General features: G+C 38.0%; 1 protein-coding gene across 6 annotated transcripts in view; it reads right to left on the reverse strand.

Moving 5' to 3' along the window:
- SHC3 (SHC adaptor protein 3) overlaps positions 1–24,188 on the reverse strand; it is a 238,300-nt gene that overhangs the window by 68,560 nt on the left and 145,552 nt on the right. For all 6 annotated transcript variants that reach the window (XM_045833887.1, XM_045833886.1, XM_045833888.1 and 3 more), the window contains exons 8-9: positions 9,878–10,028; positions 8,823–8,910 (exon numbers count right to left, since the gene is read on the reverse strand). In XM_045833887.1, coding sequence (XP_045689843.1) covers positions 8,823–8,910; positions 9,878–10,028 — 239 coding nt within the window. The remainder of the gene's footprint in view (positions 1–8,822; positions 8,911–9,877; positions 10,029–24,188) is intronic.

Raw genomic sequence — 24,188 nt, forward strand, 5'->3', positions numbered from 1 at the left:
CAAAAAACTGAAACTAAACCACTAGACCACTTTCCAATACCATATAAAACAACAAACTTAAAATGAATTAAAGATAAAAATGTAAAACTCAAACCATAGAAATCCTAAAAGAAAACATAGGCAGTAAACTCTCTGACATTACTCTTAGTAATATATTTTATGACATATCTCCTTAGGCATGGGAAACAAAAGAAAAAAACCCAATGGGACAAGTTTTTGCACAGCAAAGGAATCCATGAACAGAATGAAAAGATAGCCTAACAGAATGAGAGAAGATATTTGCCAATGATACATGATAAAAGGGGTTAATATCCAATATTTATAAAGAACTCATGCAACTCTTCATGAAAAACACAAACAGTACAATTAAAACTGGGCAGAGGACACTGGATGGGTAGCCCAGTTGGATAGAACATTGTACAGATATGCCAAACTTGTGGATTTGATCCCTTGTCACAATATATACAAGAATCAGCCAATGAATGCAAGGATAGGTGGAAAAACAAATTGATCTCTCAATCAATCTCTCTCTCTCTCCTTTCTTTCTCCCTTCCTCTCTCTCTCAAATCAATAATTTAAAAAAATTTAATCACCTTTAAAACAATGGGTGGAGGACCTAAGTAGATGCTTCTCCAAAGAAGACATACAGATGGCCAATAGGTGTATGAAAAAACGCTCAGTATCACTAATCGTTAGAAATTTAAACCACAATAAGGACTTCTGGCCAAGATGGAGGTATAGGTAGATACACTTTGCCTCCTCACACAACCAAAAAAAAAAAAAAAAAAGACAATGACAAATTTAAAAACAAAAAATAACCAGAACTGCCACAATTCGAACAGTATGGAAGTCCAACAACCAAGGAGTAAAAGAAGAAACATTCATTCATACTGCTAGGAAGGGGGGTATAGGAGACCGTTCTGTGTGGTGTGGGCCCAGCTCCCACCCAGAGATGCATAGGATCTACACCCATGGATAGGTTCTCCCATGGGCAATCAGGCCTGCATTGTACCTAGGCCACTTTGAGACTTGCTTTTGCTAAAGCTCCCTCATCCTGAATTGAGGCAGCAAGTGCTTACTGTAACTTCCTAAAGTCTGTGCTAAACCTCCCCAGTATGGATTGCAACTGGTTCAACCACTTTTCCCTTTGCATTTGTAAATGTCCTTCTTCTATAATTTGATTAGTGGCATCATCTTCCCTGTTGAGGCAAGGGTTGAGTCTTTTTCCCCTCTTGAGAGAGAAGCCACCCGTCCCTTTTCCTCCGCAGGACTAGGTAGTCCATGTGAATTTGTTTCATCTCAGCTACAATGCCGTGGACCCCATGAGCTGTGGACTGATGGGGGGCGGGCGGGTGACAGGCAGCGGGGGAAGAGAGGACAAGTGGCAAGGCAAGAGCTGAAGGAATGGGTGGTCCCATATTTGCATGCAAATAAACTGGAAGGAACAACTGGGGAGTGAGACAGACCATGCAACCAATGGTTCCAGCATGGGAAAAAAAAGCTTTAAAACCTCTGGCTACAAAAATCTGTGGGGGATGCGGCAACAGGAGAAACTTACAGTATCACAGGAGAGTTTCTTGGAGAGAATGACAGGGTCCTAGAGTGTACACAAACCCACCCACCTGGGAATCTGCACCAGAAGGGTCCAATGTGCTTGTGGGTTGGGAGGGAAGTGACTGAAAGCAGCGTTCTTCTCTCTCTAACCTCTCCCCCACATGCAGTACCACAATGTAGCAATGTACTTTGCCCTGACCAGGCAAATACTTAATGTCCTGCCCCTTATAACATAACAGCAACATTGAGATAAAGAAACATGGCCCAAATGAAAGAACAGATCAAAACTCAAAAAACAGAATTAAGCGATGAAGAGATAACCAACCTCTCAGGTGCAGAGTTCAAAACACTGGTAATCAGGATGCTCACAGAAATCCTTGAGTACAGCCACAAAATAGAGCAAAAAGTGAAGGCTATGCAAAGTGAGATAAAGAAAAATATATAGAGAACCAACACTGAAGGGAAGGAAATTGGAACTCAAATCATGGATTTGGAGCAGAAAGAAGAAATAAATATTCAACCGGAACAGAAGAAAGAGTCAAGAATTCAAAAAAAAATGAGAAGAGATTTAGGAACCTCCGGGATAACTTTAAATGTTCCAATATTGAATCCTAAGGGTGCCAGAAGGAGAAGAACAAGAGCAAGAAGTTGAAAAATTACTTCAACAAATAATGAAAGAGAACTTTCCCTATCTGGCAAAGGAAATAGACTTTCAGGAAGTCTAGGAAGCTCAGAGAGTCACAAAAAAATTTGGACCCAAGGAAGCACACACCAAGGCACATCATAATCTTAAATTACCCAAGATCAAAGACAAGGAGGAAATCTTAAAAACAGCAAGAGGAAAGGAGACAGTTATCTACAAAGGAGTTCCTGTAAGACTATCAGCTCATTTCTCAAAAGAAACCTTGCAGGCAAGAAGGGGCTGGAAAGAAGTATTCCAAGTCATGAAAGGCAAGGAACTACATCCAATATTGCTCTATCCTGCAAAGCTCTCATTTAGAATGGAAGGGCAGATAAAGTGCTTCCCAGATAAGGTCAAGTTAAAGGAGTTTATCATCACCACGCCCTTATTATATGAAATGTTAAAGAGACTTATCTGAGAAAACGAAGAAGACCAAAACTATGAACAGTAAAATGATAACAATCTCGCAACTATCAACAACTGAACCTAAAAAACAAAAACAAAGCAAACAACTAGAACAGCAACAGAATCACAGAATTGGAGATACATGGAGGATTACCAGCAAGGGGATTAGGCAAAATGGGGCAAAGCCCCAGGAAATAAGAAGCATAAGTGGTAGGTACAAAATAGACAGGGGGAGGTTAAGAATAGTGTGAGAAATGGAGAAGCCAAAGAACTTATATGTAGCAACCATGGACATGAACTAAGGTGGGTGGTGGAATGCTGGTGGGAGGGTGGGTATAGGGCAGAGGAGAATAAAAGGGGCAAAAATTGGACAACTGTAATAGCATAATCAATAAAATATACTTTAAAAAATAAAATCACAATAAAATATCACCTCATACATGTCACAACAACTGTCATCAATAAATTGAGAAACAAGTGTTCATGAGGATATGGAGAAAAGGGAACCTTAATTAACTGTTGGTGGGATTGCAAATTGGTTCAGCCACTACAGAAAACAGTACAGAGGTTCTTCAAAAATCAAAAACAAAACCACCCCTGACTCATCCATTCCATTTCTGGATATTTATCAAGAGAAATCTGAAACACTAATTCAAAAATATACATACACCCCTATGTTTATTGCAGTGTAATTTATAATAGCCAAAATATGGAACCAACTCAAATGTCCATCAATAGACAAATGGATAAAAAAATTTGTTTGCCATAGGAGATGGGAATTGTGGGGCTTGGTTGAAAGAGGCAAAGGAATTAAGAAGAACAAATTGGTACAAAAATAGTCAAAAGGATGTTAAGTACATTATAGAAAATATAGTCAGTAATATTGTATTAACTTTGTATCAAAGTCATGAAAGGCAAGAACCTACATCCAAGATTACTTTATCCAGCAAAGCTATCATTTAGAATGGAAGGGCAGATGAAGTGCTTGTATCAAAGGGATCACTTTGTAAATTGGATAACTGTCTAACCACTATTCAGTACACCTGAAACTAATGTAAAATAATACTGAATGTCAACTATAACTAAAAATATAATTTAAAAAACTTTATTGTCATTTACTCCCAGCCCAAATAGCTACAATAAGTGAAATGCTTTAACATTACATCAATAAATGGTTAAATTTTTTTTTATTTATTTTTTAGAGAGGGAAGGGAGGGAGATAGAGAGAGAGAGAAACATCAATGTGCGGTTGCTGGGGGTTATGGCCTGCAACCCAGGAATGTACCCTGGCTGGGAATCGAACCTGGGACACTTTGGTTCCCAGCCCGCGCTCCATCCACTGAGCTACGCCAGCCAGGGCAATAAATGGTTAAACTTATATACATAGAATCATAAATTTGATCTTAATTCAGTTTCTTCAGATGGTATAGAGTTAGTAGCCAGAGCCCTAGAGCTATTGAAGGAGTTATGGAAGTGTTTGAGGAGGGAAAATTTTAAAATTTAAAAAAACCTTGAATATACACAAAGTATACACATATATACACACACGTGTGTGTTTAGAACTGCCTATAGATTCTTAGGGCATAATCCCAACAGTGGTTTTGCTGGGTCAAAAGGCTGTTTCATTTTTAGTATTTTGAGGAAATTCCATGCTGCTTTCCACAAACAGTCTGCATTCCAACAAAAAGTGCACTAGGGTTCCCTTTTCTCCACAATCTCTCCAATATTTGTTTTTTGATTTGTTTAGGATGGCCATTCTCACTGGTGTGAAGTGGTATCTCATTGTGGTTTTAATTTGCATCTCTCTGATGGCTAATGATGCTGAGCATTTTTTCATATGTCTCCAGGCCTTCTGTATGTCCTCCTTGGCGAAGTATCTATTCAAGTCCTTTGCACATTATTTTTATTTTTATTTTTTATTGTTGCTCAAGTACAATTGTCTCCATTTTCCACCCACCACTCCTCCATTCCCACCCCAGCCATCCCCACCTCCCACCCTTGATCCTACCCACCTTTGTCTTTGTCCATGTGTCCTTTACACGTTTTCCTTGACAACCCTTCCCTCTAATCCCCCAAATATCTCCTCCCACCTCCCCTCTGTTTACTACCAGTTTGTTCTTAGTTTCAATGTCTCTGGTTATATTTTGCTTGCTTGTTTGTTTGACTGATTAGGTTCCACTTATAAGTAAGATCATATGGTATTTGTCTTGCCCATTTTTTAATTGTGTTGTTTGCCTTTTTGGAATGGAGTCATTTGAGTTCCTTATATGTCTTGGAGAACAAACCCTTGTCCAAGGTATCATTTGCAAATATGTTTTCCCATATGGTTGGTTCTTTGCATCTCAATGCTGTTTTCTTTAGGCATGCAGAAGCTTTATATTTTGATGATATCCTATTTGTTTATTCTTTCCTTTACATCCCTTGGTCTAGGGGACATATCAGTGAAATAATTGCTGAGTGGGTTATCTGAGATTTTCATGCCTATGTTCTCCTCTAGGACTTTTATTGTGTCACAACTTATGTCTAACTCAAAGGAACCTATGCACCCCAATATTCATAGCAGCACAATTTACAATAGCCAAGTGTTGGAAGCAACCTAAGTGCCCATCAGTAAACAAGTGGATCAAAAACCTGTGGTACATTTACACAATGGAATACTACATAGCAGAAAAAAAAGAAGGAACTCCTACACTTTGCAACAGCATGTATGGAACTGGAAAGCATTACGGTAAGTGAAATAAGCCAGGTGGTGAAAGAGAAATACCATATGATCTTACCTATAAGTGGAACCTAATCAACAAAGCAAATAAGCAAGCAAAATATAACCAGAGACATTGAAATGGAGAACAGACTGACAGTAACCAGAGAGGAGGGGAGAGAGGGATAACAGAGGATAATAGAGGAAAGGCCATCAAAGAACATGTGTGGAGGACACATGGACAAAGCCAAAGGGGGTTCAAGGCTGGGAGGTGGGGGTGGGTGGGGTGAGGGGGCATGGTGTGGTGGTGAAAATGGAGACATCTCTACTTGAACAATAAAAAAAATAAAACAATAAAATACATCATACCAAAAAAAGAACTGTCTATAAATCAAGACATATATTAGCAGCTAGTTATTAGTCATGTCTGAATGATTATTAGTGTGGGTGTAGGTGTATACTCATTGACTTGGTAAGATATAGACATGTCCTCTAAAGGTACCCAGAGACCATGAGGGATGTATCCTTGATGCCATCTCTGCTTATTGTAGGTGTCACTCTGCTCCTCCTGATGTTGCCACTGAAGAGGGGGTTATGGGGGGACACCAGGAAGAGAAAGCTACTACTGGGTCTTATGAGGAACTACTGGGGCTAAGCTCTGCTGGAGAGCTTAGGGACAGCCTGAACCAAATTTCATAGTCTTCCAACCAACTCCCAGTTGAAATGGTAGAGGTGTCATTGGAGAGGTCAGTTCCTCAGGACTCCTATCAGGAAGAGTCTCCAGGAAATTTGAGAAAAGTAAGTGCTGAAGGACATGAACTTGTCCTGGTGCCAGGGGAGGCATCAGCTGATGTGTGCCATCCTCATAAACCTTACTTTATATACTTCTTTTTTTTTCTTTCTCCAGCTTCATTGAGACATTATCAACATACATGCACATATGTTGACTTCCATGTAAGTTTAAGGTATACAATGTGATGATTTCATGTTTGTATATAATTTTGTATAAAATTATTAATTATTTTTTAAAACACTTTATTGATTATACTATTATAGTTGTTGCATTTTTTTCTCCCTTTATTCCCTTCTGCCCAGTACCCTTCCTCCCACCAGCATTTCCCCACCTTAGTTCATGTTCATGGGTCATACATATAAGTTCTTTGGCTTCTCCATTTCCCATACTATTCTTAACCTCCCCTGTCTATTTTGTACCTACCACTTATGCTTCTTTTTCCCTATACATTTTCCTCCAACTCCCCCCACTGATAACCTCCATGTAATCTCTATTTCTGTGAATATGTTCCTGTTCTAGTTGTTTTCTTAGTTCACTTTTGGTTTTGTATTTTTTTAGGTTCAGTTGTTGATAGTTGTGAGTTTGTTGTCATTTTACTGTTCATAGTTTTGATCTTCTTCTTTTTCTTAGATAAGTTCCTTTAACATTTCATAGAATAAGGGCTTGGTGGTGCTGAACTCCTTTAACTTGACCTTATCTGGGAATCACTTTATCTGCCCTTCCATTCTAAATGAGAGCTTTGCTGGATAGAGTCATATTGGATGTAGGTCCTTGCCTTTCATGACTTGGAATACTTCTTTCCAGCCCTTCTCGCCTGCAAGATTTCTTTGGAGAAAATCACTAGAGACTCTAATGGGAACTCCATTGTAGATAACTGTCTCCTTTTCTCTTGCTGCTTTGAAGATTCTCTCCTATCTTTGATCTTGGGTAATGTAATTATGATGTGCCTCGGTGTGTTCCTCCTTGGGTGCAACTTCTCTGGGATTCTCTGAGCTTCCGGGACTTCCTGAAATTCTATTTCCCTTACCAGACTGGGGAATTTTTCCTTCATTATTTGTTCAAATAAGTCTTCCATTTCTTACTGTTCCTCTTCTCCTTCTGGAACCCTTAAGATTCATATGTTAGAATGTTTCAAGTTGTCCTGGAGGTTCCTAGGCCTCTTCTCATTTTTTTTTTTTGTATTCTTTTTCTTCATTCTGTTCTGGTTGAATGTTTATTACTTCTTTCTGCTCCAAATCAGTGATTTTAGGCCCAATTTCCTTTCCTTCACTGTTGGTTCCCTGTGCATTTTTTTATTGCACTTTGCATAGCCTTCACTTTTTGCTCTATTTTGTGGCTGTACTCAAGGATTTCTGTGTGCATCCTGATTACCAGTGTTTTCAACTCTGCATCTGACAGGTTGGCTATTTCTTAATCACTTAGTTGTATTTTTTTCTGGAGTTTTGATCTGTTGTTTCATTTGGTCCATATTTCTTTTTATCTTGGCACACCTGTTACTTAGTAAGGGGCAGAGCCTTAAGTATTCACCAAGGTGGGCAATGCACTTTGCTGCATTGTGGCACTGTATGTAAGAAAGGGATTTGAGAGAGGACAATGCCACTTGCTCAGTTCTTGGCCATCTTCCAGTCACTACCTCTACTACCCACAAGCAAATTGGACCCTTTTGGTACTGATTCCTGGGTGGGTGATTTGTGTATATTCTAGGACCCTGTGGGTCTGTCCAATGAACTCTCCTGTGAGGCAAGGAGTTTCTCCTGCTACCCCAATGCCCATTGCTGTTTTCAGTCAGAAGATTTGAGGCTTTATTTCCTCAGGCTGTAACCCTGGGTTGCACGATCTGTCTCGCTCCCAAGTTGTTCCTCCTGGTTTATGCGCACATAAATGTGGGACTGCCCATTCTGCCAGCCACCTTCTTGCCCAGTCCTCCAGCTACCATCTTGCCTCAAGTCTTCTCCACCCTGACTGCCCACGTCCACCCCTCCTACTGGTATGGAGAAGTGTTTCTTCTTTAACTCCTTGATTGTCAGACTTCCACACAATTCAATTTTCTGGCAGTTCTGGTTGGGTTTTTTTTTTTTTTTAATTTGCTGTCGTCCTTTTGCATGTGCAAGGAGGCAAAGTGTATCTATCTATACCTCCATCTTGGCCAGAAGTCTCCCTTACTTTATATATTTCTATGAGCTGGTTGAGAATCTGTAATCCCATCCTCACTAGATTTTTCCAATGGGTTTTTCTGCCAATTTCTCAGTAGGTAAACTACACTGGGGAGACCTTACTTTTGTTTGGGTATTTTTTTAACATGAATGTTCAAACCAACTTATCTGTACATTGGAAATAAATTTTCCCTTTGCCCACAAATTGGAAATAAATATCAATCAACATGTAAACATGGTGCAGGATGCTCATACAATAAAATACTAGTCATCAATAAAAAGAAAAAATCTATTGATACATAGAGCAATAGAGTAAATCTAAAAATAATTTTGCTAAGTGAAAAGAAGTCAAATAAAAAAGAATGTATCATGTATAATTATATGCATATAAAATTCTAGAAAATGCAAATTAATCTATATAAGGATATAAAGCAAATCAGTGATCTCTAAAGAAAGGAGGAGGGGCAAGGAGGACTGGAAAACAACACATGACGTGTGTATTTTTTTCCTTCTTGCCCTTGTTACCTTGCCTCTCACCTTGCCTGATAGGTGTTTGCTGCCAATCTTCACCAAATGAGTCTCCTAAGTGTCTTCCCTGGTAATAAGTTTGCTCTTTTCCTGAAAACTATGGATACAAAGAGAAAAAATTATGCTCATCTTGTTTCCCCATTTCCAAAAGCTATAATATAGTAGAAGGGACATAAGTCAGTAGCTAAGTGATTGCATCCCTGATTACATGCAGTTTTCCCTCCATGCCTCACAGTTGGCATTGAGATTTAAGAAATAAGTTTGTATGGGCATAAGGAAGAGACTACATCTCAACAAAACTGTTCATCCCCACTCTTATTTTCATGCTTCCAACAACTCCCCCAAGTGTGAGCATGAATTAAGCTCTTCTGTCCACAGCTGCATCACTCAAATTGCCCTAAAATAAATTTCAGTTAGAGTGTCTATGTGTTAGAACACACTGCCAATCCAACACACCTGGGCAAGTCCATCCAGTCTATTCCCTCTCAGTGTCAGAGCTATTGACACTTCATTTCAATGTTATTTTGACACTATTATTAGTTTCATTATTCACATAAGGTAAGTGACATTAAACTCTCTATTACAAAGTAGAGATGACATAACTCTAGAAAACAATTGCCTTACTAGAATTGCCTTACTAGAATTTTGAGTTAGAGGGAAAATGGCTAACATAAAAAAAAAACCTCATAAAATTCTGACCACTTTAAAGGTCTGTGTCCACTATCTGTTCAGACAAACCAAAGTACTTAGACTTTTTAAAAGGATTTGAACTCTACCTTCTTCTCATTATGATTGCATTATAGTGCAATTTGTCCCAGGATGGAGAACTAACATTTAGACTACTCTCTCAAGAATCACAATATACTTTTAAGGTATTTGACTAACACTTTGTGATGTTAAAACAAAAGCCTCCTTCATTTGTCTGCTTTGTGAAATCCATGGGGAAAACTTTTATGAGTTATTCTGTCAAGTGGACAGAACACCAGCCTGAAAATAAAGTTGAGAAAAATGAACAGAATAAAGTTCAGTTATCAAGCTTCCAAAGGAAAAGGTACAACAATTACCTGGGCTGTGTCAGGGGCATGAGGTCTGGCTTTCAGTCGAGAATCAACAAACCCCCCTGGAGGAGGAGTCTTGTTTGGAATACTGTTGTAGTATGGGTGATCTGAGCCATCACCCTCCTCCTCAGTCCATGGCTCATCTAGACTCTGCATTCTGTTAAAAGAGAATTTTCAAAAGCTTTAGCCAAACACTGAGCTTATGGTCAAAACCAATTAATCTAATGTTAATATCTTGTCACCCCAGAAAAGTAAGTTTACCCATTGCCCCCTCAATCATGTAAGCCTCAGTCATACATGAAAAGCACATGAGTGGTTTAGACAAATATCTCTGCCTTATTTACAGTTCTACCCTTTGGAAAATACCAGTCATATTTGAAATAGAAAAAAATCCTTTTTAAAAGCATATTTTGTTTAAGAAAGAAAATTTTAAGTACAAAGATAACCAGATACTGAAGGCACAGACACACATTTTAGTAAATTATGAAATTTACCCCAAAACCAACTAAAATATGAAGATTTCATGACATCAGGGAAAATGGCAGAGTAAGGACCTCTGAAATTTTTATCTTTTATGAAAGAACAATAAAAGTGGTAAAAAAAATCAGAATCAACTACTTAAAACCCTGGAAAATAACCAGAGGCTTTCAACAACCTAGGGAGTGTATTTTTTTAAGCAAACAAAAGACAGCTTTATGAAGAGTGGCTTTGTGGCATTTTAACTTGCCCTATTCCTATCTCCATGGTAGTTTTTAAAACAAAGAGCCCACAATCACAGTAAAAACCAGTAGCCTGATAGCCATGAAAGAAGGCAAAACAGCTCTGAGTCTCCTTTACAGTCTCATTCCCAGAGAACAGTCATTATACTAACTGTCTTGTCATTTCCTAGAAGTGGTAACTCATATGACTGTCTTTATTTGACCTGATTTGGGGGAAAATGCCTCCTCTGCTGGGTCGTTTGTCAAGAGCAATTAGAGGAAATTGTTTAACAACATGGTTTCCTGGGGCAGTAAATAACACTGGGGGCAAAGAGTAGGCTAATCAAAAGCTTAAAAGGAAAAGTTAGAAAATGAGATGTTCATAGGGATTTTGATAAACCTCAACATATTTCCAAGAATCTAGAAGGCTACTAGAATCTAGAATTCATAGGGCTCTGTTCATGGTCAAGGATGAATCCCTGCTTAGAAAAGATGTAAAAAGGCCCTAGTTTCAAACACTGGCTTAGCCTGAAGCTATGCACAAGTAGGAAGTGAAAGCTAAAGAATTGCCAAGTGCCTGGCTGAGTGTTAAAGGGATTCCCCACACAAAAACAGAGCCCCTCAGCAAAGACCAGTTCCTGGAATTTAGGAAACCTCTTTCTAGTAATTAGCTTTCTAATAATTAAAGTGAGCAGAGTTAGTGGCCATTGTTAGTGGTCAAGGAATACAGACTTTATGAATTTAGTTTATAAAAGTCATTAAAACAAACAACCACAAAAACCAGCAACAACAACAAATCCTGAAGAAGGGAGAAATCTGATTTCCAGAGTTGCCACATATATTATTTCAAATCCCTACTTTCTACAAAAAAAAAATAAAATTATGAGACATGCAAAAAAAAAACACAAGAAAAATAAGCAATCAATAGAAACTGTCCCTGAGGAAACTCAGATTTTAAACAAAGGATCCTCAATAATATTAACAGCTGACTTCTTATCACAAACAATGAAGGTCAGAAAGTAGTGGTATGGCATATTCAAGTACTGAAAGAAGAAGACAATATACCTAACACTCTCTATACAGTAAAACTATCCTTTCAAAATGAAACAGAAATAGGACATTTCCAGATATATAAAAACTAAAATAAATCATCACTAGCAAATCTTTCCTTCCATTAGTATTAAAGAAAGTACTTTACACTAAAATGAAAGAACACTAGATGGTACTATACATCAACATGAAGAAATAGAGAACAATGGTGCAAAATTAAATTTATACAAATGTCTTCAATCTTTATTATATAGAAACACATACAGGACTTCATGCCTTAAGTATATTCCCAAAGAAGCTTGGTGATTCAGTTAACTCCAGCCACCCACTTTTGTACATATTATTTTAATATCATTTATTTGACTTTAAATAATATTTCAAAAGTATAGAAAATCATAATAATTAATATAAAAGATATCTGTGTACCTACCACTGATATTAAATGGTGTGAACATTTTCTATATTTGCTTCCTTTCATAAAAAGAAGTAAAATGTGTCAAACTTCAGATGGATAGATAAGTGAAATTAACAGAAAAATATTAATGGTAGAATCTAGATGATGGGTATAAAGGTGTTTACTATTAAAATACTTTTGTATATTTGTACCTTTTCATTATGAAATATTAGGGAGGAAATAATACTTGACAAATAAAGTTAAAGCTCACTCTGCCCCCAATTCAACCTTTGGTATCTTAGAGTTGTTATTTAATATTCCTGCATGTTTTTATATCCATCCATATATTTATCTATAAATTGTATATATAATTGTTTGTGTGTTTTAAAATTCATATAAATAGTTCATATTCTTTCTCACTCCATTTAAAAATTTTGAGATTTTTTTCCTAGTAATACACATCTACTGATATATTCTTTGTAATGACTATATCTCATTTTATATACAATTTAAAAATTTATTCACTCATTTTCCTGCAAGGGCCATCTGGGTATCTGTCACTTTCTAACTAACTCTTCTTGCACACAGCTCACTGAGCTTGTGGTAGCTTCTGTCAATAAGGAAAAAGTGGGGCCTTCAAAGGAAACAACAAAATGAAAGCCTTAAAAGAACTTAACCAGTGGAAGAGGGAAAGAATTTTAAAGTATCTTTCAAGAATGGTGAAGACTTCAGAGAGGTGACAAAAATCTTCATAATAATGAAGACAAAGGCAGAACTAACTTTATGACTAAGACACAAAATGTAGCTGTAGAAATTGGAATACAAACATGCAAAGTAAATTTACAAGAAATATAATAAAGCTTTATTAACAGTGAACATATCAGGGTAGTAGGCTTCTATTATGAAAATTCAGTAAAGGACAGAGTATTGAATGATCACTATGCCCCATGTTACTTTTAAAAATATGTTTTGCAATACAAGAAATGGTGGTCAGAGTGACCCTCAGTCACCCAGCTGGAGGGAAGGACCCACCAAATAACAACCCAACAGCAATGAAAACTCAATTACACCCACAAAGCCAACATAAACTGCATAAAGGGCATCCCAAGAACGTCAAGATCAGGAGATCAAGGTGTCTGCACCACTGAATCTCACAAGTCTCCTATCATAGAAGTTCATACCACAAACTCAGGGAGTCAAAACAGATCAATTTAAGAAGCAGAGGCAAATAAAAAGAGTCTCACAAATAATGTGAAGACAAAGAACCAAGGCCTTAACAAAAAGGAAAGAGGAATCCTCAGAAAGAATGTTAACTGAAATAGAGGCAAGTCAATGATCAGATATTGAGTTCAAAACAATGCTTATAAGGAAGCACAATGAGCTCAGTGAGAATTACCAAAAACTACAAGGAAGCAATAGGGAATTAAATGTGAATTAACCAGCATGAAAAAAGGATGTAGAAACAACCAACAACAGCCAAGAGTAGGGTTCCAGCCAAGATGCAAGTATAGGAGGATACCCTTCGCTTCCTTGCACAACCAAAAGGAGGATAACAACCAATCTAAAATCAATAAACAACAAGAAAAAAAAGGAAAAAGCCAGAAAATCAAACTGCATGGAACTCTGACAACCAAGAAACAGTCAACCAGACCAACTAGACCAGTAAGGCAGGAGGATGGAGAGAACCCATGGCAAAGGACCTGACCATGTGAACATGACTGTCTGAGTGGGAAACTGAGACTCAGAGCTATGGTAAGGGTTGTCTCAGTGGGAGGAACTCCCAACCTCACAGGAGGGCTCATTGGAAAGTGGGCTAGAGTGAAGCAGGCAAGCTGCACTGTTTCCTTTCTGGCCTCTCCACCACAGACAGTGCCACAGCACAGCAAGCAGGGTTACCCTGACCTAGTGAATACCTAAGGCCCCACCCCCTTATAACTTAGCAGGTGCACTGAGACAAAGATATATGGCTCAAAGGAAAGAACAGAGCAAAACTCCAGGAACAGAGCTAAGTGATGAGGAGATAACCAGCCCATCTGATAGAGAGTTCAAAGCCCTGGTAATCAAAATGCTCACAGAACTGAGATTGGTCGCAAAATGAAAGAGCAAATGAAAGATACTCAAGTGAAATAAAGCAAAATATTTAGGGAACCAACAGTGACAGGAAAGAAACTAGGACTCAAATCAATGGTTTGGAGCAAAAGGAAGAAATAGTCATCCAACCAGAACAGAATGAAGAAACAAGAATTCAAAAAAGTGAAGAGAAGCTTAGGAACATCTGGGACAACTTAAATGTTCCAATATCCAAATTATACAAGTGCCAGAAGGAGAAAAACAAGAGTAAGAAATGGAAAAGATATTTGAACAAATAATGAAGGAAAATTTCCCCAATCTGGAAAAGGAAATATACTTCCAGGAAGTCCAAGGAGCTCAGAGAGTCCCAAAGAAGTTGGACCCAAAGAAGAACACACCAAGCCACATTATCATTAATTTGCCCAAGATTAAAGATAAAGAGAGAATCTTAAAAGCAGCAAAGGAAAGGAGAGAGTTACCTACAAAGGAATGCCCAAAAGACCGTCAGCTGATTTCTCAAAAGAAATCTTATAGGTAAGAAGGGGCTGGAAAAGAAGTATTTGAAGTCATGAAATGCAAGGAACTACATCCAATATTACTCTAGCCAGCAAAGCTATCATTTAGAATGGAAGGGCAGATAAAGTGCTTCCCAGATAAGTTCAACTTAAAGGAGTTCATCATCACCAAGCCCTTATTACATAAAATGTTAAAACGACTTATCTAAGGAAGATGGTGTCAGGGTAGAAGGGAGCAGATTTCATTCCCTCTACACACAGGAGAAAATCCTGGCTGATCCATGGAGTAAAAGAGAAAGCAACCAAGATACCTAAACATATATGAAAATAAGGGACCAAGAACTGTGGCAGAACCAAAACACCAGGCGGTGAGAGGAGTGCTGCAAGACAGTAGGGTCCCAGGGACCAGTGCGGGGTCCGGGCGGGACTGCAGCCCCAGGCCCAGTGCCCACTGCCAAGTTTGCCACAGAGTCCTTGGTAGAGAGCCGGGACAACTGCTCCCTCCCCAGCCAAAGAAGGGGCCCCGGGAGGAACCCAGTTGCTAGCAAACACAAGGGGGCTGTGAGCTTCCCCAGAGTCTGTAAACACCGGCGGGGTTGGGTTGCTCCTTGACCCACAGGGTCACCAGTCTGGCTGGAGAGTTGGGCTGTGGGAGAAGCCAGGCCACTGTATGGAGCAGCAGGCTTGAGTAGGAAGAATTTCTCAAAAGGAAGGAGTGAAAAGACAAACACTGTTTGGGGAAATCTCCTACAGCAATCTCTCCGGCCTCCCTGCCACCCAGCCAGGCAGTGATCCCAAGGATGCACAGAAAGCTGTGCTTGTGCAGAGGACCCTGCACTGGGAAGGGTGAGGCAGTCTAGCCGAGGGCGCATGTGGGAGCACACTCCGGCACCCCAACACACAGCAGTAACCCTGGGGAAAGGCTTGGTTCCCACACCCAGGGCACAGGGTAAAGGTGCCACGATAGCTCCCCAGACAGTGTGTACAGGTGACTGAGTGCAGATCAGGAAGGAAGAAAAGCCATACTAATCACCCTTCAGCCTGCTATAGCCAGTAAGACCAGAAAAACCAGTTTGGCCACTTTGAAACCAAGGGGTTTTTAAATTTTATTCTAATTTTTAAAATAATTCTTAACTTTTAAATTTATATTATTTTTATTCTTTCAATTTCTTTTTCCTCTCTTTCCTGCTTTCTTATTTTATTCCTTCCTCCTTCCTTTCCTCCAATTTTATCTCTTCTTCCTTCCTTCGTCTGACTTTTTTTTTTTAAATACCTACAAGTGAGACAAAAATCTGGAACTGTGAAAAGACCAGAGTTGAACACAAAGAAGGGGTATCACAACAGCTGTCATGGTGAGACAAATTTCACTCTGCTATAACAGAGAACCTGCAAGTTATTGCATATTGTATTATTATTTTTCCATTAATCTTACATCTTTTTTAAAAATAGTGCTTTTGTATTCCTCTTCTTTCTGTATAGCCTGCCTTGCTAGGCCAGTTATATTGTATCATATGACAGGTTTCCCCTGATCTCTCTTTCATAGTGTATTGCTAATTTACTGTCATTCACCTCACTTGTGTCCCATTAGCACACTACTCAAGGTTCTATACTCCCTATTCTTGTTATCTAGATCTCATAGATTCTGTCACATAATTGTTGTTCTAATATTATTGTAAATAATAGCTGTTCCGTGCAATTATAAATACTTCACAACACCTCTCCCAGATCTTAGCCCACTTTACAGTTTCCTGAACTCTATTACTGTAGTGGTTAACTCTATTCTGTCACACACTACACCTATTTACTATACTTTACTCTCACCTTACCTCAGAATCTGACCTCCCACAACCTCACTACTTTCTAGATCCAACTCACAATCCTTCCTTCCACAACAAGAGTCTTCTCTTCTTTACATCCTTTCTAAAAATCAGCTAGCTGGGTGGAGATCATGGTTAACACTATACATAGCCAAAGGATCTCCTATCTCTTCTCTACTGGCTGCTACTGTAAATATCATAGAATACACTCCTGCTGTCTTAAACCATTTTGCCTTCCCCCTCCAACTGATAACAATAAAGAGTAAGTGGAAGTGGTGAACACCAGGATACTCACTGGAAGAGGAAAATCAACAAAAAAAGGAATCACTAACAGATAACAACAGAAGAAGGTGAAGGAGGGAGTGGAAACCACGCAAACCTCAAATCCAGACCTACATGGAAATACAACTAAACAGTAGAGACACTACCCAGTACAAACAACTAAACAAGAGCAAGAGAGAATCCTGAAAACTTTATACACACGGAAGAATGAGCTTCAACACAACCTGACCTCACCAGCACAACAAAATACAAGAGGTGGTGGGTGGAGTGACGCTCATTTAACCAAATGGTGAGAAGGAATGACCAAGAAAAGACCCAACAACAATCAAAACACAAAGACAAACACAGGGCCAACTTAAGTGACAGCCCAAGATGAGTGAGCTCAGGAAATCAAGGAGACTGCACCACTGGAACTCACTGGTATTCTACCACAAAAGTTCACACCATAAACCCAGGGAGCCACAGAATATCAATTTAAGAAACTGAGGCTAACAACAAGAGTCTCACAAACAATGGGAAGACAAAGAAACAATCCCCAAATGAAAGAAAAGGAGGAAGCCTCAGAAAGAATGCTAAATGAAATAGAGGCAATTCAACTATCAGATATTGAGTTCAAAGCAATGATTCTCAGAAAGCTCAATGAGCTCACAATGAGCTACCAGAAACTACAGGGAAACTACAATGAACTCACTGCAAACTATATCAACATGAAAAAGGAAAGAGAAACTATCAACAAGGGCCAACAGGAAATGAAGAATACAATATCCCAACTGAAAAACACAGTAGAAGTAATCAAAAGCAGGATTCATGAAGCAGAAGATCAGATCATCGAGGTAAAGGAAAATGTAGAAGAAAACACCCAGAACGAGCAAGAAAAGGAAGAGAGGCTCACAAAGAATGAAGAGGGATTAAGGGAAATACAAGACAATATGAAACATAATAATATCTGTATAACAGGGAAAACAGAAGTAGAAGAAGAGCAAGGGATAGAACACCTATTTGAAAAAAAAATGATGGAAAACTTCCCTAATTTGATGAGAGAAAAAGTCACACACATCTAAGAAACACAGTTCCAATCAAGAGAAACCCAAAGAGGCCCACTTCAAGACACATCATAATTAAAATGTCAAAATTCCAATACAAAGAGAGAATATTAAAGGCAGCAAGAAAGAAACAGGAAGTAACATAAAAGGGAGCCCCAATAAGGCTAACAGCTGACTTCTCAATGAAAACGCTCCAAGCCAGAAGAGCATGCCAAGAAATATTCCAAGTAATGAGAACCAGAGGTCTGCAACCAAGGCTACTTTACCCAGCAAGGCTCTCAATCAAGATAGAAAGCCAAATAAGAAGCTTCCCAGATAAAAGAAGTCTAAAAGAATACACCTCCACCAAACCAGCTCTGCAAGAGATTCTAAAGGGACTGCTTTAAGGAAGGGAAGGAAAACAGAGAGAGAGCGAGAGGAACACAAGTATATAAAAGACAATGAATAAGCACCTATCAATAATAACCTAAATGTAAATGGATTAAATATGCCAATCAAAAGATATAGAATAGCTGAATGGATAAGAAAAAATAACCCACACATATGCTGCCTACAAGAGACCCACCTCAGGTAAAAGACCTGCACAGGCTGACAGTGAAGGGCTGGAAACAAATCTTCCAAGCAAATGGACAGGGAAAAAAAAGCCAGGGTAGCAATACTCATATCAGACAAAATAGACTTCCAAAAAAGGTCCATAAAGAGAGACCCAGAAGGTCACTTCATAATACTCAAGGCAAGAATCCACCAAGAAGACATAAATATTGTAAATATATGTGCACTCAACATAGGAGCACCCAAATACACAAAGAAAATCTTAGAGGACTTCAAGAAAGATATGGATAGCAACACAAATAGAGTGGAGAATTTTAACACCCCACTATCAAAAATGGACAGATCTTCCAAACAAAATATCAACAAAGATATAGTGGCATTGAACAATACCCTATATGAAATGGACTTAACTGATATATACAGAGCCCTCCATCACAAAGAAGCTAAATACACATTCTTTTCAAATGTGCATGGAACATTTTCAAAGATAGACCACATGATAGGACACAAACAAGCCTCAACAATGTCAAGAAAATTTAAATCATACCAAGCATTTTCTCAAATCACAAGGGACTGAAGCTAAAAACCAACCCCAAGGAAAAAAAAACGAAAACACTCAAAATCAGGGAGATTAAATATCTTGCTATTAAACAATGAATGGATCAAGAATGAAATTAGGGAAGAAATCAAAAGATTTCTGGAAACTAATGAAAACAAACTCACAACAACCCAAAACTTATGGGACACAGCGAAGGCAGTCCTGAGAGGGAAGTTCATAGCGATACAGGCCAACCTAAAAAAGTTAGAAACATTTCAAAGAAACAACCTAACCCTACATCTACAAGAACTTGAGGAACAACAACAAAGACAACCCAGAGCAAGCAGAAGGAAGGAAATAACCAAGATCAGAGCAGAATTAAATGGCATAAAGACTAAAAGTACAATTCTAAGGATCAATGAATCCAAGAGCTGGTTCTTTGAAAAGATAAACAAAATCGACAAGCCTTTAAGCAGACTCATCAAGAAAAGAAGAGAGAAGACCCAAATAAACACAATCAGAAATGAAAGAGGAGAGATTACAACTGATACCGCAGAATCACAATGGATTGTAAGAAATTACTACAGAGAACTGTATGCCAAGAAATTTGAAACCCTAGGTGAAATGGATAAATTTCTAGAAAAACATAATCTTCCAAAACTCAATGAAGAAGCAGCAGAAAGCCTTGACACACCAATAACAGCAAAAGAAATTGAAGCAGTAATCAAAAAACGCCCAGCATACAAAAGCCCTGGACCAGATGGTTTCACAGGAGAATTCTACAAAGCATTTAACAAAGAGCTAACCCCTATCCTTCACAGACTATTCCAAAAAATCCAAAAAAATGGGAGACTCCCAGACTCTTTTTATGACACCAACATCATCCTAATTCCAAAACCAGATAAAGACACAACAAAGAAAGAAAACTTCAGGCCAATATCACTGATGAACATTGACGCTAAAATCCTCAACAAAATAGTGGCAAACCGCATCCAACAATACATTAAAATTATCATACACCATGACCAAGTGGGTTTCATTCCAGGGATGCAACGATGGTACAATATTCGCAAATCAGTAAATGTAATACATCACATAAACAAAAGCAAAGACAAAAATCACATAATCATATCAATGGATGCAGAAAAAGCATTTGATAAGGTACAGAACACATTTTTTTTTATAAAAAACACTTAACAAAGTGGGAATAGAGGGAGCATTCCTCAACATAATAAAGGCCATATATGAGAGACATACAGCCAACATCATACTCAATGAGAAAAAATTAAAATCTTTTCCACTAAGATCAGGAACAAGACAAGGATGCCCATTTTCACCACTTCTACTCAATATAGTACTGGAAGTTTTAGCCACAGAGATCAGACAAGAAAAAGAAATAAGATGCATCCAAATCAGAAAGGAGGAAACAAAACTGTCATTGTTTCCCAATGACATAATATTGTATGCAGAAAATCCTATAGACTCTGCCAAAAATCTGCTTGACCTAATCAATGAATTTGGCACAACAACAGGATACAAAGTCAATATTCAGAAATCAAAGGCATTTCTATACACCAACAATGAAACAGCAGAAGCAGAAATCAAGAAAAAAATCCCATTTGAAATAGCAAAAAGAAAAATAAAATACCTAGGAATAAATCCAACCAAGGAGGTAAAAGACTTGTACTTAGAAAGCTACATAATATTGAGGAAACAAATCAAGGAAGACACAAACAAATGGAAACATATACTGTGTTCATGAATTGGGAGAATTAATATCATCAAAATGTCCATACTACCCAAAGCAATTTACAGATTCAATGCAATACCTATTAAAGTACCAGTGGCATATTTCACAGACATAGAAGAAACACTTCAAAAATTTATATGGGACCATAAATGACCCCAAATAGCTGCTGCAATTTTGAGAAAGAAAAGCAAAGTAGGAGGGATCACAATACCTGATACCAAACTGTATTACAAGGCCAGTATAATCAAAACAGCTTCGTACTGGAATAAAAACAGACAGATAGGTCAATGGAACAGAACAGAGACCCCAGAAATAAACCCAAGTCTCTAAAGTCAATTAATATTTGGCAAAGGGGGAAGCAACATAAAATGGAATAAAAACAGTCTCTTCAGCAAAGGTGTTGGGAAAACTGGACAGTTACGTGCAAAAAAAAATGAAATTCAAGCACCAACTTACACCAGACACAAAAATAAACTCAAGACGGATAAGAGATTTAAATATTAGCCATGTCACCATTAAAGTCCTAGAGGAGAACATAGGAAGGAAAATCTCACATATTTCACGCAGCAATATTTTTACTGATTCATCCCCCAGAGCAAGGGACATAAAGGAAAGAATAAACAAACGGAACCTCATCAAAATAACAGGCTTCTGCACAGCTAAAGAAAACAGTATTAAAATAAAAAGAGAACCAACTGTATGGGAAAACATATTTGCCAATGACACCTCAAACAAGGGTGTGATCTCCAAAATATATAAAGAACTTACATGACTCCACTCTAAGAAGACAAACAACCCAATTAAAAAATGGGCAAAGGAGTTGAACAGACACTTCTCTAAGGAGTACAGACAGAGGATCCAGAGACACATGAAAAGATGCTCAATATCACTAGCTATCAGAGAGATGCAAATTAAACCACAATGAGATACCACCTTACACCAGTCAGAATGGCCATCATTAACAAAGCAACAAACAACAAGTGTTGGAGAGGTTGTGGAGAAAAAGGGACCCTAGTGTACTGTTGGTGTCATAGCAGACTGATACAACCACTGTGGAAAATAGTATGGAATTTTCTCGGAAAACTCAAAATGGATCTGCCTTTTGACCTTGCAATTCCACTGCTAGGATTCTATCCTAAGAACCCTGAAACACCAATCCAAAAGGACCTATGCACCCCAATGTTCATAGCAGCACAATTTACAATAACCAAGTGTTGGAAGCAACCTTGGTACCCAGCAATAAATGAATGGATCAAAAAACTATGGCTCATTTACACAATGGAATTCTATGCAGCAGAAAGAAAGAAGGAGCTTCTACCCTTTGCAACGGCATGGATGCAACTGGAATGCATTATGCTAAGCGTTATAAGCCAGGCGATGAAAGACAAATACTATATGATCTCAACCTTAACAGGAACCTAAACAATAAAACAAACAAACAAGAAAATATAACCAAAAACACTGAAATAGAGAACAAGCTGATAGTGTTCAGTGGGGAGAGGAGAGGGAATTTCAGGGGAAAAGGGGGAAGGGTTTACAGGAACAAATATAAAGAACACATGGATAGAAAACTAGGAGCTAGTGGAAATGGGAGGGAGGTGGGGACAGCTGGGTTGGTGGGCTGGCATGGGAGTAAAAGATAGAAAATTGTACTGCAACAACAATTAAAATAAAATTTTAAAAATAGGAAGAAATAAATTACTTATCTAAAAAATTGAAGAAGATAAAAAACTATGAAGAGCAAAATGACAACAAACTCACAACTATCAACAAATGAACCCTAAAAAAAAGAAAAACATGAAAACAAAACTAAGCAAACAACTAGAACAGGAACAGAATCAGAGAAATGGACATCACATGGAGGGTTTTCAGTGGGGATGTGGAGGAGAGGAATATGGGGGGAAGGTACAGGGAAAAGAAGCATAATTAGTAGGCATAAAATAGAGAGGGAGAAGTAAAAAATGGTATAGAAAACAGAATTCAAAGAACTTATAAGTATAACCCATGTACATGAACTAAGAAGGGATTTCTGGAGGGTTGGATGGTGCTGGGCAGAGGAGAAAAAAAGGGGAGAAAATTAGAAAAACTATAATAGCATAATCAAAAATATATACTTAAAAGAACAGCTAATAGTAAATGAAGAACACAGTAGAAGGAATCAAAAGCAGGCTGGATAAAGCAGAGGATTGAATCAGTGTGCTGGAGGGGTAGGTAGAAAAAAAAACTCCCAGAAAAAGCAAGAAAAGGAAAAAAAAGACTCAGAAAGAACAAGGAGGGGTTAAGGGAAATTCAAGACAACATGAAGCATAATAATATCTGTATAATAGGGATACCAGAAGGAGGAGAAGAAGAAGAGCAAAGGATAGAAAACCTGTTTGAAAAAGTAATGATGGACAACTTCCCTAATTTGATGAGAGAAAATGTCACAAAAATTCAAGAAGCAGACAGGGTCTCAATCAAGAGAAATCAAAAGACACCCAGTCCAACACACATCATAATTAAAATAGCAAAATTCCAAGACAAAGAGAGAATCTTAAAGGCAGGAAGGGAGAAACAGGAAGTAACATACAAGACAGCTCTGATAAGGTTAGAAGCTGACATCTCAATAGAAATACTATAAGACAGAAGGGAATGGCAAATGATATTCTAAGTAATGAAAAGCAAAGGGCTGCAACCAAGACTACTCTACCCACCAAGACTCTCAATTAAAATGGAAGTCAAAATAAGGAGATTCTCAGACAAAAGAAGTCTGAAAGAATACACCTCCACCAAATCTGCACTACGAGATATGCTAACAGGACTGGTTAAAGAAAAGGAAGAAAAAGAGTGAGAAAAAAGAATACAGGTACGAAGGGAATAAAATGGCAATGAATATGTACTTATCAATAAAAACCTTAAATGGAAATGGATTAAATGTTCCAATCAAAAGAAACAGGTGAGCTGAAGAGAAAAGACAACATTACTTCGTACATGCTGCCTACAAGACACCCACCTCAGAACAAAAGACATATATCGACTGAAGTTGAAGGGTTGGAAAAAAGTATTCCAAGCAAATTGACAGGAAAAAAAGCCAGGGTAGCAGTACTTATATCAGGCAAAATAGACTTCAAAACAAAGGCCATAAAAGGAGACACTTCATAACATTCAACTGAAAAATCATCAAGAAAACAGAAACATTGTATACATATATGCACTGAACATAGGAGCACACAAATATAAAAGGAAAATCTTGGAGGATTTCAAGGACTATATAGACAGAAACAAACTTGTACTAGGGGATTTCAATACCCCACTGTCAAAAATGGACAGATCTTCCAAACTAAATATCAATAAGGATACTACAGCATTGAACAATGCCTTATATCAAATTGACTTAACAGATATATATATATATAGAACCTTTCATCCAAAAGAAGCAAAATACACATTCTTTTCAAATACACATGGAACATTTTCAAAGACAGATGACAGGATAGAACATAAAACAAGACTCAACAAATTTAAGAAAATTGAAATCATATCAACATTTTCTCTGACCACAAGGAATTGAAACTAGAAACCAACCTCAAAGGAAAAAACTCAAACACACAGAAATTAAATAGCATGCT

The sequence above is a fragment of the Phyllostomus hastatus genome, unplaced genomic scaffold (assembly GCF_019186645.2).
Source record: "Phyllostomus hastatus isolate PE091 unplaced genomic scaffold, TTU_PhHast_1.1 phas_contig_195, whole genome shotgun sequence".
NCBI lineage: Eukaryota > Metazoa > Chordata > Mammalia > Chiroptera > Phyllostomidae > Phyllostomus > Phyllostomus hastatus.